General features: G+C 35.2%; 2 protein-coding genes across 3 annotated transcripts; both read right to left on the bottom strand.

The window, feature by feature from the left end:
• Positions 1-1,653: 1,653 nt before the first annotated feature.
• On the bottom strand, positions 1,654-7,532 carry LOC128212235 (solute carrier family 2, facilitated glucose transporter member 8-like). 2 transcript variants are annotated; one of them, XM_052917580.1, is made up of 3 exons: positions 7,420-7,511; positions 6,875-7,093; positions 1,654-5,497 (listed from the first exon to the last, which is right to left on the bottom strand). In XM_052917580.1, exon 3 carries the CDS (start codon positions 5,487-5,489, stop codon positions 4,104-4,106), a length of 1,386 nt encoding a protein of 461 aa, XP_052773540.1. In that variant the 5' UTR covers positions 5,490-5,497; positions 6,875-7,093; positions 7,420-7,511; the 3' UTR covers positions 1,654-4,103. The 2 variants fall into 2 exon arrangements, with proteins under 2 accessions (XP_052773540.1, XP_052773541.1); XM_052917581.1 differs by lacking the exon at positions 6,875-7,093 and having other exon boundaries at positions 7,420-7,532.
• Positions 7,533-8,757: 1,225 nt separating this feature from the next.
• LOC128212429 (charged multivesicular body protein 7-like) lies at positions 8,758-20,296 on the bottom strand. Its single transcript, XM_052917890.1, has 11 exons — positions 20,251-20,296; positions 18,675-18,944; positions 18,101-18,275; positions 17,192-17,383; positions 16,349-16,416; positions 13,911-13,973; positions 13,398-13,446; positions 12,825-12,944; positions 12,288-12,386; positions 10,779-11,064; positions 8,758-9,981 (listed from the first exon to the last, which is right to left on the bottom strand). The coding sequence occupies exons 2-11, from the start codon at positions 18,935-18,937 to the stop codon at positions 9,905-9,907; spliced, it is 1,392 nt and encodes a 463-aa protein (XP_052773850.1). The 5' UTR covers positions 18,938-18,944; positions 20,251-20,296; the 3' UTR covers positions 8,758-9,904.
• Positions 20,297-21,400: the final 1,104 nt, after the last annotated feature.

The raw sequence follows: 21,400 nt of genomic DNA on the forward strand, positions 1-21,400 counted from the left end.
TACATAATAAGTTTTGCTGTATAAGCCTTACTGATGATAGTTTGTGTCTGGTCCATATCGTTTTCATTCATATGGTTGGATTTCGAAATGATATGGCAGAATGTACATCCATAGGAATAGGAAAAGTCCATCTGTCTGTCCAATCTGTTGTGTTTCGATTTCATGTTAGGTCCATAAATCAACCATTATCAAGATGTGTGTCACTCACCAAATCGACAAACTTTTTAACTTCATAATTCAGTGCAACACGTTCTACTTTTTATCATCGAGTTTTATTTTCCAGTACTTGTGTATATTGTCGCTATTCTATGATAAAAATCAACTGTTAAGTAACACCATGAAGCGTTATTATCAATGATTTAGTTTTACATTCATAATATAAACGTTTGTCTATTTTTGCAATCAAACATGTATATACTGCACTAAAAGTGCTTGATCAACTCATGAAGCTAAAATTCAGATGAAACTGATCTCACTTAATCAACAGTGCCATCTGTGACAGAATAGTCATCATAACTGCAAACTATTACACTAGACTCCTTGAAAATCAGAATATGAAAAGATCCTTCCACGCCCGAACGAGCGAAGCAGCTGCGAGCCTGGCACTTGTGCAAAAATAAAAGGGGAGCCCCGGCATGGCGGCGTCCCCGGTGCCCGGCGCGAGCGCGCGCTGATGATCGCATCAGCGCACGCACACACTCGGGTCGGTTTGGCCGCCGCGCGGAGCTCCCCGCACAGCACTTGTCTGTGCTCAATGGGAATACCTAATACTACAGGGGTTCTCAAGTTCAGAATTTGTCCCGATATCCGGATTGAGTTTTTAACTTCAGACTGTATTATTGTTGAAATGAATATTGATGACTTTGGACTGGAAACCCTTTACCCTACATTAGGCATGGATACCTCATACCCACATGCCCTGGTCCCAGTATCACAAAAATACTCCAGTCAAATCTCAACTTCAATCGCAACCCATTTTACCTCATAATGAGCATAGAATGATTCAAAATCTTGCATTTTTTTATATTTTTGAAAACATACTTTCTCTTATAAAAAAAAGATTTGTCAATATTTCGAAGAAAACTAATTCTAAAACGTACTTGAACAATTGCTATTACCCATGAAATGAACATTTTTGTCTGTCAAATATTTTTCCTTGGAACCCTGACAAAAGGTTTTAATCAACATATTAAATGATAGAATGCGCTTTTAAAAGGTTTAAAAACATACCGGTATATGACTTTTAATAACTTTTGATGCTATGTGGTAAAATGAGTTGAGACTGAGATTTAATTTAGTATTTTCATGATATTGGTGCCTGGTGACCTTTAACTTTGACTTACTCAGACTCCAAAGCAACAGTTGTCATCTAGTCAAGGGCAACCTACTTGTGAAATTTCATGATCCTAAGTTCTTTAATAAGTTATTGTTCATGTTAGATTTAAAAAAATATAAGCCATGACCTTCAGCACAACAGGGGTCTTCTACTCAAAGGCAACCTACCATTGAAGTTTCATGGTCCTAGAACAAACTGTTTTTGACTTTTGTTGAGAAGACTTGGTCTAACAACAGACCATCTGACAAAGTGACAAACCTTTGCAAACCGATCTGTCCCTTTTTCTCCTCAAACAAGCACGATAAACAAACAAGAGCTCATGAGATTCTTTTATTCCCATATTGTACATAAGAAATGTGCAAACCACAATGTTATAATTAAATATGGAATGAAAATATGGTTAAAGAATTAAAACACAAAGAATAAATAAGTAAAATTGTTATAATGTACTTGATAACACCTCTATTACTGTTTTGTCCAATGGGATGGCAGTAATTTTTAAACCAGATGTACAGCCTAGAATTATGTGAATCAGGTGAATTATTGATTCAAACAGAAACAAACTATAATTTAAAACACTTAAGTCTAAAGTTTGTTAAAGGGTATTAGTATGCATTTACTAGTTGGGAGTGTCTGCGACGATCTAAGTCCACTCATTTCTGTTAAAGTATACTTTTAACCATTAATAAATTAATCTTGTAACAAGAACCAAGTTACTCACCAATGATTATCGAAGATGATCATTATTATTATTATTATTATTATTATTATTATTATTATGCAATATAATGATAATGAAATACACTAAAACGCACATGTAATTCACCAATCAACATTGTGATGGTTAAGTATAACCCAGAAAAGAAAACTGTTAATAACAGTAACATTCAAATGAAAAACCACAGAGTGTTATCCTCTTTACAAAACAATGTCACTTACAATGCACCAAATATTTAACATACGCAGATGGAAATATTATTAAACCACAGAACGAATCATGATTACATTTTAAGAGAATTCAGAATGCAAAAACAAAGTAACAAGATTTATAATTAATACAATATTATACAATAATTTTCCTTATAACAAAATAACCTCTAATATATATATTTATATATATAGATTGAAAAACAGAAAATAAAATGTATTATGTACATAGAATCATAAACAATTTAATCAAGTACTGATCAATGTAAACGATTTAAAAACATTACTCTCATTAATCACATAACAATTCCAGTGACTGAAACAGAAAAAATACTGCTACCTCTTTTTACCAGGTATTTTATTCTTTCCTTTTCTTCAAATTGAAATATACACTAGACTCTGATTAACCAGCATTGAATTTTTGTCGACCAAATCATGTAAGGCCTGAGTAAGTAAGGCCTTTTTCTATAATTCTCATGGGTCGGACCCATTACCCTAGCAAAATATATGATATTTTTCCCAATCTGGAGATAAAAATCCAAATCAAAAGTAAAACAAGAGGCCCATAAGGGCCTATGCTTTACTGGCATGGCTCTTGTGGTCATTTTTAATCCAGCTCGCATGTATGTATGGGTAAAAGGCAACAGACATATAGTTCACGTTTTGTGTTTAGGTTACCTGAAAATGTTGCACGTTCAACATCTGAGCCCAGAAAGTATTGTAAGCAGATTAGTTGCATGAACTATTTTAATATGTGCCAAGTAAAGGTCATCAGACAAAAAAAAATGCTTTCAAAACTGTACTTATGGTAAAAATTTCTGTAGTATTAAAAATTAAAAACTTTCAAGACCCATAATCTAGGCATGCATGGGCGGATATGGCTGGTTTTGGAAAGGAATCAAGCTCTAATTGATATCTAAATACAACATACAAGTTTCATCGAGATACAATCAAAACTGAAGACTGTATCGTGTTAACAAGAAATTGTTTACAGACGCACAGACTCGCATACTACGTACACATTAATATCATTGCATAAGCTCTTCTGGCCTTTGGCCAGTAGAGCTAAAAATGAATAAAATTAAATTATTATATTTTTTTCATGAAAGTCTTTATCTGTGATTGTTCATTCAACATTCTAATAAATTGTTTGATATATAGGCTTTGGGGAATATTGAATACAGAAATCGTTGTTTTTCATCACGTTCAGAGATCAGTATGCAATATTAACTGTCATGATTTATTTATTAGATATTTACACTCAAACAGATTGATATTTCAGCCATTTGAGGTCTTTTGAAAGGGAAAAGAAACTAATATTTTAATAATTTCCTCATTTTCAGGTGACAGAAAAGCTTGATTTAACTGTAATTTTCTCAATTTTTTATGTAAAGCAATTATATTTTCTGGTATATTTCGCAACGCTTATTTTACCAAAATGTCTACGGTCTTTTTCACAAAAATGGGTAGAAAAAGGCCTGTAAGAAATTAACTTTCAACCATGATGCAGAAGACATGATGTGCTGGTAAATTAAGTAATAATAATATGATGCCATTTTACAGCCAGAATTTACAAGTCATTCAGTTTTATTTGAATTTTAAGGCTGACATTTAAAACTGTTCGGATTAGGATTAAATTAAAAGTTGTAAATTTGACATAAAGCATCAAAGCTTTAAGCAAACTACAAAAGATTATTGCATAAGAAGTTATGTGTACATGTATGTGAAAAGCACAAGCATATGATCAATAACAACAGTAGTACCATGTTCGATCTAACCCAAGAAACAGAAAAACAATTAGTATTGTATTTATATGCCAAAAATGCTTGTATTAAGAGGTTTAAACATGCATCATACTCTTGCCCAAGAAAAACAGTTCAATATCCTCCAGTGATTTGCCCTTGGTCTCTGGCACCTTCTTCCAGACGTACAGCACACTGAACATGCAAGAGCAGGCAAACAGGGAGAACGTGATAGCTGGGCCCAGCCAGTCCTGGATCATCAGAAATTCTTTAGTTACGATGAATGCACAAGACCAGTTTGTGAATATTGCAATGGCACTCGCTGCTCCCCTGACTCTGGAGGGAAATATTTCTGACATGATCAGCATGGGAATTGGCCCCCAGCCCAAAGAGAAGCCAATGATGTACAAAACCAAAGAGGTGACAGCCAGCATCCCCATACTGGATGCACTGGATCCAGTGTTCACTTTGTAGTAATACCAGCTGAACAGGAAACAAGAAATGCTCATGACAGAGCCTGCAGTAATCAGTAGCTTGCGTCTTCCCATTTTATCCATTAACATGCAGGCAACAAATGTTCCTACCACCTGAACTGCTCCTATTAGTACTGTTGCCATTTCACTATTTTCCAGTCCAGCATTTTTGAAGATGGATACAGTGTAGAACATCACTGCATTTATTCCACTGAACTGTTGAAAAATCATAATAATTACAGAAATCATTAATGGTTTTGACAGCTCAGGTTTTTTAAACTCGGACCAAGAGAAGGTCTCCTTTGTGTCCAAGCCTTCTTCAATGTCTCGACACTCATCCTCACAATCAGCATGCTGGTGTCTTAGCTGCTGCAATGCCCTGACTGCTTCTACCTTTGTGCTATTCATCAATAGCCACCTTGGTGTTTCTGGCACTAAGAATGATGCCACCAACTGCACTATTGACAGAACCAGTCCTACGACGGCCATGTTAGACCATGTCAGCGATAATCCAGATGCATAAGCCGCAAGAATACCAATAGTTATTGACAGCTGAACACCTGCTCCAAGAGTTCCTCGTAGGGCACTTGTTGAGATTTCTGCAACATACACCGGCACACAAACAGTCACAAGTCCTGAGCCCAGGCCACATAGAAATCTTCCCAAAAACAGTGCTTCTGGCCCCGTAGCCGACAGCATAGCGATCCATCCAAGGAAGAATGGAACAGCAGCCATCTTCATGGTGGCTCTTCGTCCACACTTTTCCAGATTCCATCCTCCTAGAGGTCCACCAAGCAAGGCCCCAACTGTCATGAGAGAGCCAAACCATCCGCTCTCTGTCCCCGTCAGTAGCTGCTGTTCCTCCAGCTGTGGTATAGCAGGGGAACTGTACCCTATCACATAGCCAAACGACAAGGGTCCCACCAGGGCACATGTTGTAGAAAAGAACAGCCTCCAAGGTGTCCCATCATGTTTCTTGCTAAACTGCCTTCCAGACTCCAATGATTCCATTTTGACGCCTGAAGAATAAAAGACTTTGTCAAAATCTATTGGATTGAAATACACAATAAAGATCAACTACTGTTTAAGATATAATATTTAATGTCTATGTTACCAAAAGCATAGAACTTGTATATTGTCCATGCAAAAGCACAATGTGCATGTATGATTACGTAGTCGGGTTAACGGCCCAATTACCTTTTCGGCATGGTCCAAATTGGCCTAGTTTTGCAAGGAAGCCTGCCTACGGAATGCTGATTGGTATTATATATGTTGTTTACACCTAATTTACGGATTATTTAGAGCTGTTAATGTGTTAGAGTGTTAAAAGTAAACGCCGAAAACACCTTTGACAATTGAAAATTTCAAAGGATATTAATGATGTTTATAAATTTATTAGAACTAATTATATTGTCTTAGAAAAGTTTTACTTTAACACACTTTTAATATTGAAAAGATATAAAATCACATAGGGAATTGAGAAAAAGGGGAGAGCAATATATAAATGTGTTTAAAAAATCGTTAGGATTCATTAAAAACTCATTTACATGAAAGTATTCCGTCATTTATTGCGTTATATTATATGTTTAATTATTCTCATGTATCCTTCTATTATATGTTTATGAATGAAGTTGTAAAGGCAACTTCAACAGGCTATGGACTGCGACTTGTGCCAGCAATGGCAGCACAGAACTGGTTAAACAGGTAAGGAAGTAGTGTTTTTCTTTTTGAAAACATTTATTTTTGTAATTATATGTATTCAGGCGATGAACAAATATATAAGTCTTATAAACTCCTTATAAAGTTCTGATCTGTTTATGAACAGGACTGTTGCTAAGCTACTTCAAGTGCAGTGTTACTTCAATTGCAGTGTCATAAATGATAATGTATTGCCACATGTCAGGAATAGAATGTCACTTCAATACTGAGACGGTAACTTGGCAAAAATCAAGGGACAGGGATGCCAAAATTGCATGTATCACATGATTATTATATTGAAATCAATAGGACATGACAGACTGATATTTTGGTAGGATTGATGGCGTCAGAATGTGATGAACATTTTGTATTGTTGTGGACTTGTGATCACCCATACTTGTTATAGTAAATTAGTAAGGAAATAATTATTTTGAAACATATTTTTCTTTCTTTCCGAGTCCATTTTGTCTCTTGAAGAATTAACATGTCTGTTAATATTCTATACAGCATCAATGTCATCTATTATATACATTAATATACATACTTTGGGTTTTATTTATTAATGATAGAAATAAGAATAATAAGTATAAGAATAATGATAAAAAAGTAGACCAAAATTGACCAGGCCGAAAAGGTAATTGGGCCGAGTTGACTCGAGTTTACCACCCCATGTTTATAATATCAGTGTACTTATGCACCAGTCAATTGTAACCACGGCCCCCAAGGTCCGGGGAATAGTGCGGACTTTGAATTTCGATCCAGCAACACAGGCTAAAATCCCCGCCCAGAGGGAATGAACTGATGGTAAAATCCCCGCCAAATGCCCCTGCACCCAAGGGACCTTAGGTTTGGCCCATTCCCCGCTATATTTTGTGCGAAGACAAAACCACCACATTCACCCGGCACTGCAGGGCCACCTGAAAGGTAAAAACACGGCACATTTCACCGGCTATCTCCGGAATACCCCCGAACCTCGGGGCGTGGTTACAATTGACTGGTACAATACAATACAATTAACGTGAACTGTCAACTCTTTCTATTGCTAAAGAACATGATATATTATTGGAGAAGACATAGATCAAGGTTGTTGTGGTAAACACAAAAAATATGGTTTTATTTTTAATAATAAAATAACATGTATCCATGAATGCTCATTATTGAGACTATGTCAACATATACCAATTATCTTCTAAAATAAACTGAACCAAAAAAAGGAATAAAATAGAGACGATATCTGCCTTACCTTAAAGCAAATATGGCTATATGCAACTTGAACTCATATAATAATATTGATAATAATATTTGACACATCAATTCATCAATGTTGCACGGTGCATAATCTGTACAGCGTTAAGTGATGCAGATTTATCGGCAGCAGACAACACTTTTCATTATTGACAGACAAAAGTTTCAACGCGATAGTTTCCCCTATTCTGCAACAGTACCATTTATAAATGGTTTGCTAGATAACCTCATTTTGATAAGCTTTCATACTGTACAATTTATTTAATTACTAACGGTTTAAGAAAAATGCATAAAACATCAATTTTTGAACTTAAATATAAAAATCTGCTACCTTATTCTTGTCAGCAGTCTTGTATAACTGGTTTCCATGGATTTTCGCAAAAATTGTTCCAAGACAAAAAATAAAAAAAGTTGTCAAAACGTTCAATCTGTGAGAGTGCAGCTTTAACACATTTAAATATTAAATCAAATATTTTAATTTATGCCAGTGTTGGTAATTTTGATCATTTTATGGGAAGCATTTTAATCGGTATTCAACAGAAGATGTGCTGAAATAAAAGTAGAGGGTCAGTCTTCTCCACCATTAATGAAGTATCGAACAGCACATACTCGTTACCTAGCAATTAAATTAGTCAAAGTGTCAAGTGATATGGCAAGCTGTTTTTTGCACCAACACTCCAGTGATATACTATAGGGCTTTTCATAACATGGCCTCTATCAGTGTTTTAAGCCAACATTGATAAGGGAAAGAAAATTGGTCTTTTATCATTTTTTTTTTAAAAGCAGTAGAGCTGTGGTAGAGTCTAAAAAGCATTATTTTAGTCCTATCACCAGTAGAGTTCACATTGCTTGCATTCAATCGAACATTCCCTTAACATGCATGCAATACAAATCTTTATCATGGTGTGTTTATGTTCAAAGTGATACATTGGGATTTGTTCCCTTTGTTCATATTCGCAAATATTGAAACCGTTTACTGGTGGCGTAAAGGTCCTTAAATGCTTCTTACTAATGATGAAGGATGACAGAGAAGATAACTGAAGAATTCTCACTTAACTGGTAATATACTAACATTTGAATGATGACAACTTCTACTGCAATGTTGACATATTAATCTGATATAATCATGAATTTTGTTTACCATATTACAAAACAGATATATTGCCTGTGGTCCAGCAGAAAAGATGTTGATTGATAGCAATCCAATTTTGATGAAATGGTTTATATTTGATAACTTCAATGCAGCACAGCTTATGTGACTTCAATACATATATAGTGTGTGTTATATTTAATAAACATTTGGCCTAGCATTTCATCTTTGAAAAAATCAAGACTGTGAAATCAATATAATTTATTTGAAATAAGACTTTATATACACAGAACAATAATTTCATTCCACATATGAACTGATCAATATACAGGTAGATAATTTTTGACATCACAGATTGAGTTCCTTTTACATACAAAGTAATGCATGTGTCTTTTCATGTATACATGTGATTTAAAAATAAAGGTGGTTTTTTTTAGAAAAATTGCTCTTAGGACATACATATTTAAAAGAATCGATACAACCAGAAGTTCGCTAATCAGCTGTGTCGCCCTCTAGGAAAGCCTGTAATTTAACACAAATACCACTGAACTTCATTTTCCACATATGAACTGATCAATATACAGGTAGATAATTTTTGACAGTTTGAGTTCCTTTTACATACAAAGTAATTCATGTATACATGTGATTTAAAAATAAAGGTGTTTTTTTTAGAAAAATTGCTCTTAGGACATACATATTTAAAAGAATCAATACAACCAGAAGTTTGCTAATCAGCTGTGTCGCCCTCTAGGAAAGCCTGTAATTTAACACAAATACCACTGAACTTGAACTTTGACCTATTGACCCCAATTTCAAAAAAATGTCATCTCATGGCCATGGCCAATGTTTATACCAAGTTTAACATCAAGCCTTTAAAAAGCTATATACCAGAAGGCCTGTAAGTTTTCTAGTAAAGGTCACCACGACAAATCAATTGACCCCAAAATCAAAAGGGGTCATATACTAACCATGGCCAGTGTGCATAACAAGTTTGAAGACTTCACCAATTCTTTAAAAAAAGTTCTTGATCAGAAACAAAAGTGTGATAACAACATGGACGGTGACAGACAAAGCCAATATTATGTGTAAGCCATGCTTTGCAGACTATACAAAAATGTGAATCATAATCAGTATTCAAACAAGTGGGGAAAAGCTTTTAAAAACTACCTTTTATGGCAAAACAATGATTTAGAACCATTATCATTATCAGCATACATGTATATATGTGTATTTATATTGTTCTTGGTACTGTCAAACATATTAATTACAGTTCACTTATTTATCAACTTCCAACTGCATTATATGTAGACCTTATTGCACACAGAGAGCATCAGTCGAGAATGTACATGTCCCTTTGTGCTAGGAGGTGAGCACCTGTCTGTCTGTCAGAGTGCTAGGAGGTGAGTGCCTGTCTGTCTGTGTGTTTGGTTGCTGATGGTGAAGTTGTTGGAACATCCGGTAGCTGGAGGTCTTGAAACAAACATGTAAAGCATTTTGATATCTTCAGTAGATACAGGCCAATATCACTATGACTAATCTTATTAAAAACCCAAAGTTTATAATAATACCATAATTCAAACCTCTTTTTAAATTAAAAGATTAATTGAATTTTTGGAGACATAAAAATGTGCAATTACAAACATTCAAGTACTTAAATGATTCAAGTATTTAAATGAATTGCAAAGAAACAGCTCAATATGAATAACTCATATATTGTTGATTATATTTAGATGAAAAAGAGTAATAGTGATTAATAACCTGTCTTTAGAATAAACAAGAGAGCCACTGAGCCAAAGCCAATGCTCATCTGTTTTTGTTGTTTTTTTTCAATAGAAAAAGGGTCATAACTTAACACTGATTAAAGCCAGAGTTACTGGGCTTGCTACCCATGTGCATATTGTCTCAGGCAACATGTGTATCAAACTTGAACTAAATGTCTTCAATGGTTTATAGTTAAGTTCAAGGGCAGTGAAAACATAACCCAAGATTAAAGATTATGCACTTAAGATAACAACGCCAACACCAAAGCTATAATTATACCATAGTTCAAACCTCTTTTAAAATTAAAAGATTATTTGTAATTTTGGAGACATAAGAATATGCATAATAAACATTCAAGATTTTAAATGTATTGCAAAGACACAGTTAAATATTTTCTTAAAAAAATAAAATTGAAAAGTTAAAATTGTTGATGGACTAGTTCATCTCTTTAATTTTTTACACTTACAAAAAAGATAGCTCAAAGACATATAGATTAATATAAATACCATCTAGCATCTTGTTTAGATCTGACAAACTGCCACTATCCTTGAAACTTCCATCCACATGGCCACGATCCGTTCTAAATCCACTAGGTACATCAGGTAACCCAGTGGGTGTGTCTGGCAATCCAGTAGGCGTGTCCTGTAGCCTAGTGGGAGTGTTCTGTTGCCGTGGAGGCGTGTCATCCTGCAGAATGATTGACAGCTCCTCCTCCAATTCCTCCTGAGAGGGTTCGTCTATATATGATGCTGTGCTTAGCTCCATCAGGATCTCTTCTTGGGTCTGAGTCGCCTGTAAATTTTGAAAATATACATCAAAATATGAGCCCTGTGATGTAATATGGGTTAAAACTAAAACTATGCAGATTTGGCAAGTTTTATGTGATACATGATGTACATATTACCATTGATTAAAAACTAGAGTTCTGCAAAATTGGATGTGGTGCCTGTTTGGAGTGCAAATCAATATAGACCTTATTTGTAGTGTAAAAGGTAAGACATACTTGTGAAGTTTCTCTGCTTATTATATATATGCATTATTATAAATTATGTCAATACCTAAGTAAACAACAACACTAAAGTAAACCACAAAGCTGAAGTAAACCAACTGTTTTCCAGTGTAAAAGGTACATAAAGGATGTTACTTTAGTGATTAATCCAATGATCAAACTTGGTCAAGACATTATGCCTAAAAACACTGTCACTAAGTTTAATCATGATTGGGTAATAAAAAAATAAGTTATTATATATTATCTGCAAAAGTAATAAACCAAGTATATTTTACTATAAAAAGGGTATAACTCTGTTATAGCTGGGGCGAATTATCTCACTACTTAACTTGACATAGATATTATGCCCACATACAACCATGCCATCAAGATTCATCATGATCAGGTAATAAAATATTCTGTTATTGTCTGCAAAACATATAAACTTACTTTTTTAAAAAAACTCCAAGAGTTAAATCAATCTTGACTGAGTAATTTTGCCCCAAAACACTGTCAATTTCATTATGTTTGGATTATAAATACCTAGGTTATTCTCTGCACAATATATAAACCTACTCCGGTACTACTTTTTAATGGAAAAGAGACATCTACGTTATTCTCTGCACAATATATAAACCTACTCTGGTACTACTTTTTAATGGAAAAGAGGCATCTAGGTTATTCTCTGCACCAATATATAAACCTACCCCAGTACATTTTTTTAATGAAAAAAGATGCATCTAGGTTATTCTCTGCACAAGATGTAAACCTACTAAAGAGGCTTAACTTAAAGGTTATTGAGTCAAATTATCAAGTGATTGAACTTGACCAAGGTATTATGCCAACAAACACTGTCCAAGTTTCATCATGATTGGATCATAAATTTGTCAGATATTGTCTCCACTACTGCAAGAAATGATACCTAAATCTCAACATTTCAAGAAACACAGAAACAGTTAATATATGATATAATATGAACACAGTGGCTGTTTAATCTGCCAGCTATTGAAATACTGTTTGTACGTACATCAGCCAGGTTGTCCATGACGGAGGAGACATCGTCGGCGCTGGTGCGCGAGTTGAGACCTTGTAGAGCCTTTGTACCACCCTCGATAGCTTTCAGCACCTGAACACAGAGATATTCACAGATATATAATTTGATCATTTAAATATGAAAGTGATTATAAGGGATAACACCCATTGTCATATTTGCTCTGACATTATCTTATCCCAAGTATTTCTGACACATTTAAAAAAAAATCGCTTTACATTTCAATACTAGCATTTAAAAATATTTACTTTGTATTTGTCAGTGCCATTTTCACACTAAAGACATAATACATTGTATATTCATTCTATACATCAGAGATCATTCAGAAAATGATCTGCATAATAACAATTATGTTCCATTACTACTTTTTTGGAACAAAAGAAAAATGTACATGGAAAGCTATTTTAAAGATCATGAAATTAAATGCTAAAAGTATATATATTGATTGACATTTTTATGTGCTTGAAAATATAAAATCTGAACAGTAAAAATGTAGCCGTTTCCCATACAGACCATTTCATTGCTTTCTGCCTCCTTGATGCGGTGGAGAATGTTGTCAAGTGTATCCATGGAACCTGTCAACTTGTCAACCCGGGACAGCCCCAAACGACGCTTACGCATGCAGCTCATTGCCTACGGAAATAGTAGACTGAATCAATTCACAAGTCAGGCAGTATATCCAACAAGCAGTAGTCATTAACATTTTACATTTGAGGTGTTATACAGAAAAACTAAAGTTGCAATACTTTTGAATTTCTCTGCATCAAATAAACAAATAGTATTAAGTGAATTACAATTTTGTGACATGCTTCAAATATTAAATTGTAAACTACTGATTATAAAAAAACATTAAACACATGAAAATACTTAATAACTCAATCACTTTATGTCGGTTTAAAATATTGTACTGTAAAACGTTATATATGTACCCAACTTTAGACACAATTCAAATCCTGAAACAACATTATAGTTTACTCCACGAAGCAAAACAAATATAAAAGCATGATGATTTGCATCATCTTTGACAATAACAACTATTGAGGTGTTGATGTAAAATTCACTTTCAAAAGTAATAATAAATCTCACCAATTTTGTCATGCCTTTCTGTTTATATGCAATAGCTTCAGCCGCAAGCCTGAAACAAACAAATCTTTTAAGAAAGTTCACCACAATGGCACAAATTTATCTGTTTGTTTGCATAGGAGAAGTTCTCTCATTATATGGACGGACAAATATTTTAAAATGTTATCCCCTACATTTTGAACTTATTATTTGAACGTATTTAAAACTGCTGAACATGATTAAACAAGAGCGTCATTCAATGTAAACGCTCATTTTCTCATTAGTCGAACAAGGGACATAACTAGACTATTACTTAAGCCAGAATTATGGGCCTTGCTCAACTGATGCCTTTTGCACATGTGTACCAAGTTATAATGACACCAGTTCAGCAGCACAGCGATCAAGGCTATGACAATACTTTTTTTGAAACGGCAGATGAGCTTAAAATGAAGCTGTAATATTTCAGTAACTACATCTCTGTTGTGTCTGAACCACAACAAGAAACATGCATATATATGTATAATAAATGTATGTTACCTTTTTGTCTCTGTCAACAATGTTTCTATTTTACTTTTTAAATCATCATGAGCTTTTTGAATCCTGAAATATAGAAAGAAGAATACACATGAGATATAATGGGCATTGATTTCTCTCAATCATCTCAACTTCAGTCACTAAACTAATTAGTAACACCACAAGTGGAAGACAAAGCTTCACTGTTGTTTTTTAGTTGACTTCCGTGTATAATTCAACAAACAAGAGCTGTCACAGTATGTGACGAATGCCCCCGAATGTGACATTGACCTACGAACAAGGTCAGTACATGAAAAGTTTATCTTGCCTTTACGTGTCAAATACATATGGCAAGTTATTTTAAAATGCCTCTGAACATAAAAAATACCACCCATACTTGACAACCTACACTGTTATGTCCTTATATTCAGAATTCCCTTGTGAATAAACACTTAGTGTATCTTTCACCTTAGAGGTAGGGACATGGGTCTTGCACACGACACGTTGTCTTCGTATGTGGAACACATGTAGCAAGTGATTTTAAAATCTGTCCATACAAGGGAAAGTAACAGCCCGGACACGACAACCTATACTCTATGTCCTTATATGCAGCACTCCATTGTGAATAAACACTAAGTGTGACCTTGACCTTTGAGGAAGGGACACGGGTCTTGCACGCGACACGTCGTCTTGGTATGTGGAACACATGTGTCAAGTTTTTTTTAAATCTGTCCATACAAGGGAAAGTTACAGCCCGGACACGACAACCTATACTCTATGTCCTTATATGCAGCACACCATTGTGAATAAACACTATGTGTGACCTTGACCTTTGAGGTAGGGACACGGGTCTTGCACACGACACGTCGTCTTGGTATGTGGAACACATGTGGCAAGTTATTTTAAAATCTGTCCATACAAGAGAAAGTTACAGCCCGGACACGACAACCTATACTCTATGTCCTTATATGCAGCTTTCCATTGTGAATAAACACTAAGTGTGACCTTGACCTTTGAGGTAGGGACACGGGTCTTGCACGCGACACGTCGTCTTGGTATGTGGAACACATGTGGCAAGTTATTTTAAAATCTGTCCATACAAGGGAAAGTTACAGCCCGGACACGACAACCTGTACTCTATGTCCTTATATGCAGCACTCCATTGTGAATAAACACTAAGTGTGACCTTGACCTTTGAGGTAGGGACACGGGTCTTGCACGCGACACGTCGTCTTGGTATGTGGTACACATGTGGCAAGTTATTTTAAAATCTGTCCATACAAGAGAAAGTTACAGCCCGGACACCACAACCTATACTCTATATCCTTATATGCAGCACTCCATTGTGAATAAACACTAAGTGTGACCTTGACCTTTGAGGTAGGGACACGAGTCTTGCACGCCACACGTCGTCTTGGTATGTGGAACACATGTGGCAAGTTATTTTAAAATCTGTCCATACAAAGGAAATGTTCAGAGCCGGACGGACGGACGGATGGACGGTGCGATTTTAATATGCCCACCTTTGGGGGCATAAAAAAAATTGACAAGAGCAATGCAATTTGCAACCCATACTCATTCTGTCAGTGGTAATATATATATATCCAGTTTCATGTTGATATCCTTAAGGCCTATTTGTTTATCATCTGAATTAACAGCAAATGATCTCAAAAATGCTAGGTAGGGATGGGACAAGTGTTGTTTTTTGTGTTTGTGTTTTACATTCAGTCAAAACAGCAAAGCATGACACGAAAACTTACCATGACATTTCAGAATATTGAGTATTAAATAAATAGACTATGTTTTCAATTGTTATCAACACAAATGGTTAAAAAACTTAATATCCAAACTTTTCTCTTGGATCGAAAAAACAAAACATCTAAAGTCAAGGGATTTTGCCAGGTAGTGTTACTGTAAGTCAAGTGTTGATATCTGCTTACCTGTGTATATGCAAGTCAAGTGTTGATATCTACTTATCTGTGTATATGCAAGTCAAGTGTTGATATCTGCTTACCTGTGTATATATGCAAGTCAAGTGTTCACATTTGCTTACCTGTGTATATGCAAGTCAAGTGTTCATATCTGCTTACCTGTGTATATGCAAGTCAAGTGTTGATATCTGCTTACCTGTGTATATATGCAAGTCAAGTGTTGATATCTGCTTACCTGTGTATATGCAAGTCAAGTGTTGATATCTGCTTACCTGTGCATATGCAAGTCAAGTGTTGATATCTGCTTACCTGTGCATATGCAAGTCAAGTGTTGATATCTGCTTACCTGTGCATATGCAAGTCAAGTGTTGATATCTGCTTACCTGTGCATATGCAAGTCAAGTGTTGATATCTGCTTACCTGTGCATATGCAAGTCAAGTGTTGATATCTGCTTACCTGTGCATATGCAAGTCAAGTGTTGATATCTGCTTACCTGTGCATATGCAAGTCAAGTGTTGATATCTGCTTACCTGTGTATATGCAAGTCCTGCTCATCTATCTTTTTTTTCTGTGCTTCTTTTTCTATGAACTTTACAATCTGTAAAGAAAGATGCCATGGTAAGGGTACTAATCATGTTATTTTATATACATGTACAAGGATTGTTTGGGATGAGCTCGAAATTCTACCATATAAAGAACAAATGTTGTTGAAAATGTTTGTAAATTGTTGCAAATGAAGTTTAATAACTGCAATCTTGGTTGATGATAGAAATTTATGGTATATTTTATAGACATTATTTCAAATAAAGAATTTGAAGTTTATCTCCAAAATTTCCCAAATTGTCAAATAACCTCGATACAAGTTTAAGATCAGCTTTCACAGAACTTTATCAGCTTTGCTTCATGAAGTTATGTAGTTTGAGAAGAAAAACGTCCCTGGCTTATCTAATATGGACTTCTCAATTTAATGTTGACATATTAAAGATCAAATAAGCTTGCCCCAATTTCTCATAATTTTAAGTCCTTTTTAACAGGATCAAGTTAAGCACACTATTTTCGTATTTGTTAATACATAACCAACCTAAAGTCAAGTCAACTTATGCTATGATTATGGACAGTTCCTACCTTTATGATAATATTACAATAAGTAATACAAATTATACTGCCATAAAAAATTATCAACCATGCGCTATCGCACTTGATCCATAATTACCCTGGCTAACATGCTGACTAACCTGGGTACTGATAGAGTGCATTGATTTTGTTCGGGAGCATTTGACTAAGCAAATGAAAATAATTTAGTCTTTTAAGGGCATAAGATTGGTCATGAAAACTGGAACTGTCCATCCGAAAGAGCACTACCATTTCCTCACCTTATTACCATCCTCTTGCGTCTGTATGACCACCTGTTTACTGGCCTCTAGCTGTCTCATAACAAGATTAAACTCCATGGAGGTGGGGCACAGGTCTGTTTGCTCTGCCTGCAATGTGTCGTACTCCACGATCCCAGAGACACGCGCCTCACTCAGCCGATGGCGTCTTTCTACCAGCTCTTCCGCCTTTCTCTGTTATGAATAATGTGACAATATAGAAGTAATATGTAGTTATAATAATTCCTAACATATAATGAGTTTACTCACTTAAAGTTTAAATACTTATCTTTTTCAAACTCCCCCCTGGAAGTTTACAATTGTACATTTTTACTGATCTGTGATGAAACAGTAACAAAATGAATCTTTTCTACCAGCATCAATATAAAATACCAGTAACTGCACACACAGCTAGAGTTAGTGAAATTATTCACGGTAGCTTTCAGTGTATACTTTCAATCACAACTGAATTCGGTGAAGTAACTGTTTTGTACAGAAATGCCAAGAACAAAATTCAATTACCAAGGTGTGTGTAAGTAAAAAGCATCAATTGTTACTTATCCACACAATAGTTATAGCATGGTCAACTGTTCTGGTATGGGAGTTAATGTAGACGGAAAAAAAGAAAACACTCTAGCATTGTACCATCATTATTATTTGAGTTTGAGAGTGATCCAGTGGTATAGGTGTCTGCCTTTCACCTAATAGGTTGTCAGTTCAATCCCCAACAGAGATAGCTTCTAACTGCCTCTCAGAATGACACCAGGACTAGTTTTTACCCAGGAAATGGACTCAAGCGTGATTATATAAGCTGTTAGCTTTTGTCACAATCCAGCTAAAACAAATTATTATAAACTAACCTTGACAAAATCCATCTTGCAAATGCTGAGAGAGCTACATGTATTTACAGACCTTAATGACATCCATAATGACGTATGTTTCAGGAGGCTGCTTTTGTTCTTGTTCCCGTGACAACCATTTGAGACTCCAGCCGACTGGTTTCTTCACGAGTCTGTTGTATCCCCATGACAACCAGCCATCACTGCCCTCCACAGTCAGGTCAGACAACTTCTTCACCTGGCCCTTACTGCAACAGTTCAAGTTTGAAATTGCAAAAAAATGTGTTTATTAATGACTAGTAGAATTCCACAAATATGCTAAATACTTTTAGTAAAGGTCACCATGACCTTGACCTATACACCCCAAAATTTAAATGGGTCATCTTCTGATTTATCATTAATGTGCACACCATGTTTGAAGACTAATTGAACAAAGTCGCTAAAAATTTGTCAAAATAAGAATGAGAAAAGGATGATAATGGACAAAGTAATGTGTCCTTATGTGTCTGTCATGTTTCGCACACAATAAGAGGCTACAAAATGAATGTATAATCTTATTTCTTCAGTTATATCGATCACGCACCTTTCTTCATGCTTTTCAGCTGAAAACATTATTTATATAAGAATAAAAAAAAGCTTTTCCCTACTTGAGCATCTCCTGGAGCACGGTATCCAGGCATGATGGAGATTTCTCCTTCCTGCGAAACTTCTCCCTCAGTTGCTGCACGTTTATCAGAGCCTGCTGGGACTGCTTGCACTCTTCCACAATCAGTTCTGACCAGAACTTAATCTTCTGATCCCATGACTTTGGATTGAGGTTTTTGTCTCGGAAAGGTGAAAACATGACGGTCATTTTCATGTCGTCAGTCCAGTCTGGGGGCAAGGCTGATGGCTTATTGATGGTTTCCATGGTTACACTGAAAATATATGGATTCTTTCATTACAGAACATGTTCATTGTGCAATTACAGAACATGTTCATTGTGCATTACTGACTAAATTTAAAATCATATATATGTACACTATCTGTTGCCCACCTCTCGGGTGAGTCAAACTAGTGATCAAACTTGTGCCTCACTAAGCCTTACCTAGCATTATTTTATACTTTGACATCCATACATAATTTTTACATGCGTTTCTGTAATAAATAAAGTTCAGAAACTGTCATTTAAGTTTTTTCTGAAGAAACATTAAGCCAAAGGTTCAATAAAGTGTGTGATATCAATTTTAACTTTGAATAGCTTTTGATAACGAAAAAAAGCAGGACCAATGGTAATGGCAGAGCTTTTAAATCGTTGCTCGGCAATCACCATTGAATTAACGACAGTGAGTATAGACAAGTCTGCAAATACTGTGCCAAAAATTGTAAAAAGAGTCAAACAAAAATACACTACAGTTGGGACTAATAAGGGCGATTTTGTTGGTAATAAACTGGTTTCGGTTTTATATCGGTTTCACGAACTGTGTATTTGTTGTTTCAGTTTCAAATAAAACCAAAACGAGTTTTATCATTTTTTTAACGAAAACCGAAACTGGTTTTTGAAACTATGGAGACCCGTACTATAGGCAGTTTCATCAGTTCGTTCCATCCTAAAGCTAGTTTACTTTGCCAACAACATGGCGGAAAGTGATCAACCATGTTTGTTGAAACTAAATCTTTTATATACTAATACCCAGCCCCAATAATGCGCGAATAGGGAACTTTTTTTAACATTTGGATATTCATTTTGTTCCCTAAGCGTAGAGTCGCCAACAAAAATCGTCAAAGACTCTGAAGCAGCTGTTTATATGGACTAAACAATGCCTTACAGGCGGGGCAAATGAGCTTAATGAAAAAGGTAATATTAGTAATTAGATATTATGGTTACATGCAGTAGCTCCGCCATGTTGTTGAAACTGTACACAAAACCTTGCATTTGTTACTTCAAGCAAAACTATCAAAACCAGTTTCGAAACTGCTAAAACCATTAAAACCAAAACTGAAACTGGTTTGGTATCAACATAAACGCCCTCAGACTGCTCTCATACTGTACTACGTTGATGTTCTTTCACTTTTAAAATTCAATCAATCAAATAAAATGTATTTTGTGATGGGAACGAGACTAATTCCTGTGGATTAAGCTATATTTTTCTTATTATTTTTCAAATAAAATTGACAAAAATCGTTATAGCAAAATACTTCTACAGTTATCAGTAACAAAAAATACAAGAAAATAAATAAAACCTGTCCAACTTTTCCGTTCTACTTTCAGTTTCAAATTATATCTTTTTAGCCGAAAGAAAAAGAAATTGTTGTAAAATGTGTCCGCCCTAGAAGTACTCGTTACACTTAAAAATAAATAAGGGTAAGATGTATTTTGGTCACAATGTACAACAGCTTTTATAGCAACGGACAGGGTCCTGCTAAAAGCAGGTAGTAGTAGTAGTAGTAGTAGTAGTAGTAGTAGTAGTAGTAGTAGTAGTAGTAGTAGTAGTAGTAGTAGTAGAAGAAGAAGAAGCAGCAGCAGCAGCAGCAGCAGCAGCAGCAGCAGCAGCAGCAGCAGCAGCAGCAGCAGCAGCAGCAGCAGCAGTAGTAGTAGTAGTAGTAGTAGTAGTAGTAGCAGCAGTAGTACTTAGTAGTAGTAGTAGTAGTAGTAGTCTAAAATAATAGACGTGTTATACGGGATTCTTCCAATCTCTTGGATATTTATTTTTTGTGTACGGAACTAATATAAAATAACATTATCTGGTAATATTTCTTGTTTTTATTATATTTTATAGACGCAATATGCTTTAACCCGGAAACCTGATCGGAACAACTACCCACTTTTGATACTAAACAATTTGTACGTGAAGGATTTGCCATATCAAAAATCTAAAAAAAATCCGTCAACGTACAATTATTTGGACTACTACTACTACTACTACTGAAGCAGTAGCAGTAGCAGTAGCAGTAGTAGTAGCTTTATTAATAGCAAGACTAAAAGTAAACGCCATACATTATAGAGCGCAAAATTAAGAGAAAAAAAATAATAAAATATAATTTTTATTGAATTGCATGATTAGTTTGTCTCTCTTTCATTGCAAATCATTCATTCATTCACCATATCATACATTGGGAGCAGGATTTTTCAACCCCAAGACATTTCAACCCCTTCTCAAAACGAAGACTTTTCAACCCTTAGACTCTTCAACCCCTATTTTAAAGACTTTTCAACCCCTACCTGTTTGGACTTTTCAACCCCTAAATCAAAGACTTTGCAACCCCTAGTTGAACTATTTTAATGGCCAATTTGAAGACTTTTCAACCCCTATGTCAAAGACTTTTCAACAACTTTTATTTTTGTTAGCCAGGTGTTGTCTTTTTCATTGTTTTTTGCAAAGAAACTCAGCAA

Source organism: Mya arenaria, chromosome 12, assembly GCF_026914265.1.
Source record: "Mya arenaria isolate MELC-2E11 chromosome 12, ASM2691426v1".
NCBI classification, from domain to species: Eukaryota; Metazoa; Mollusca; class Bivalvia; order Myida; family Myidae; genus Mya; species Mya arenaria.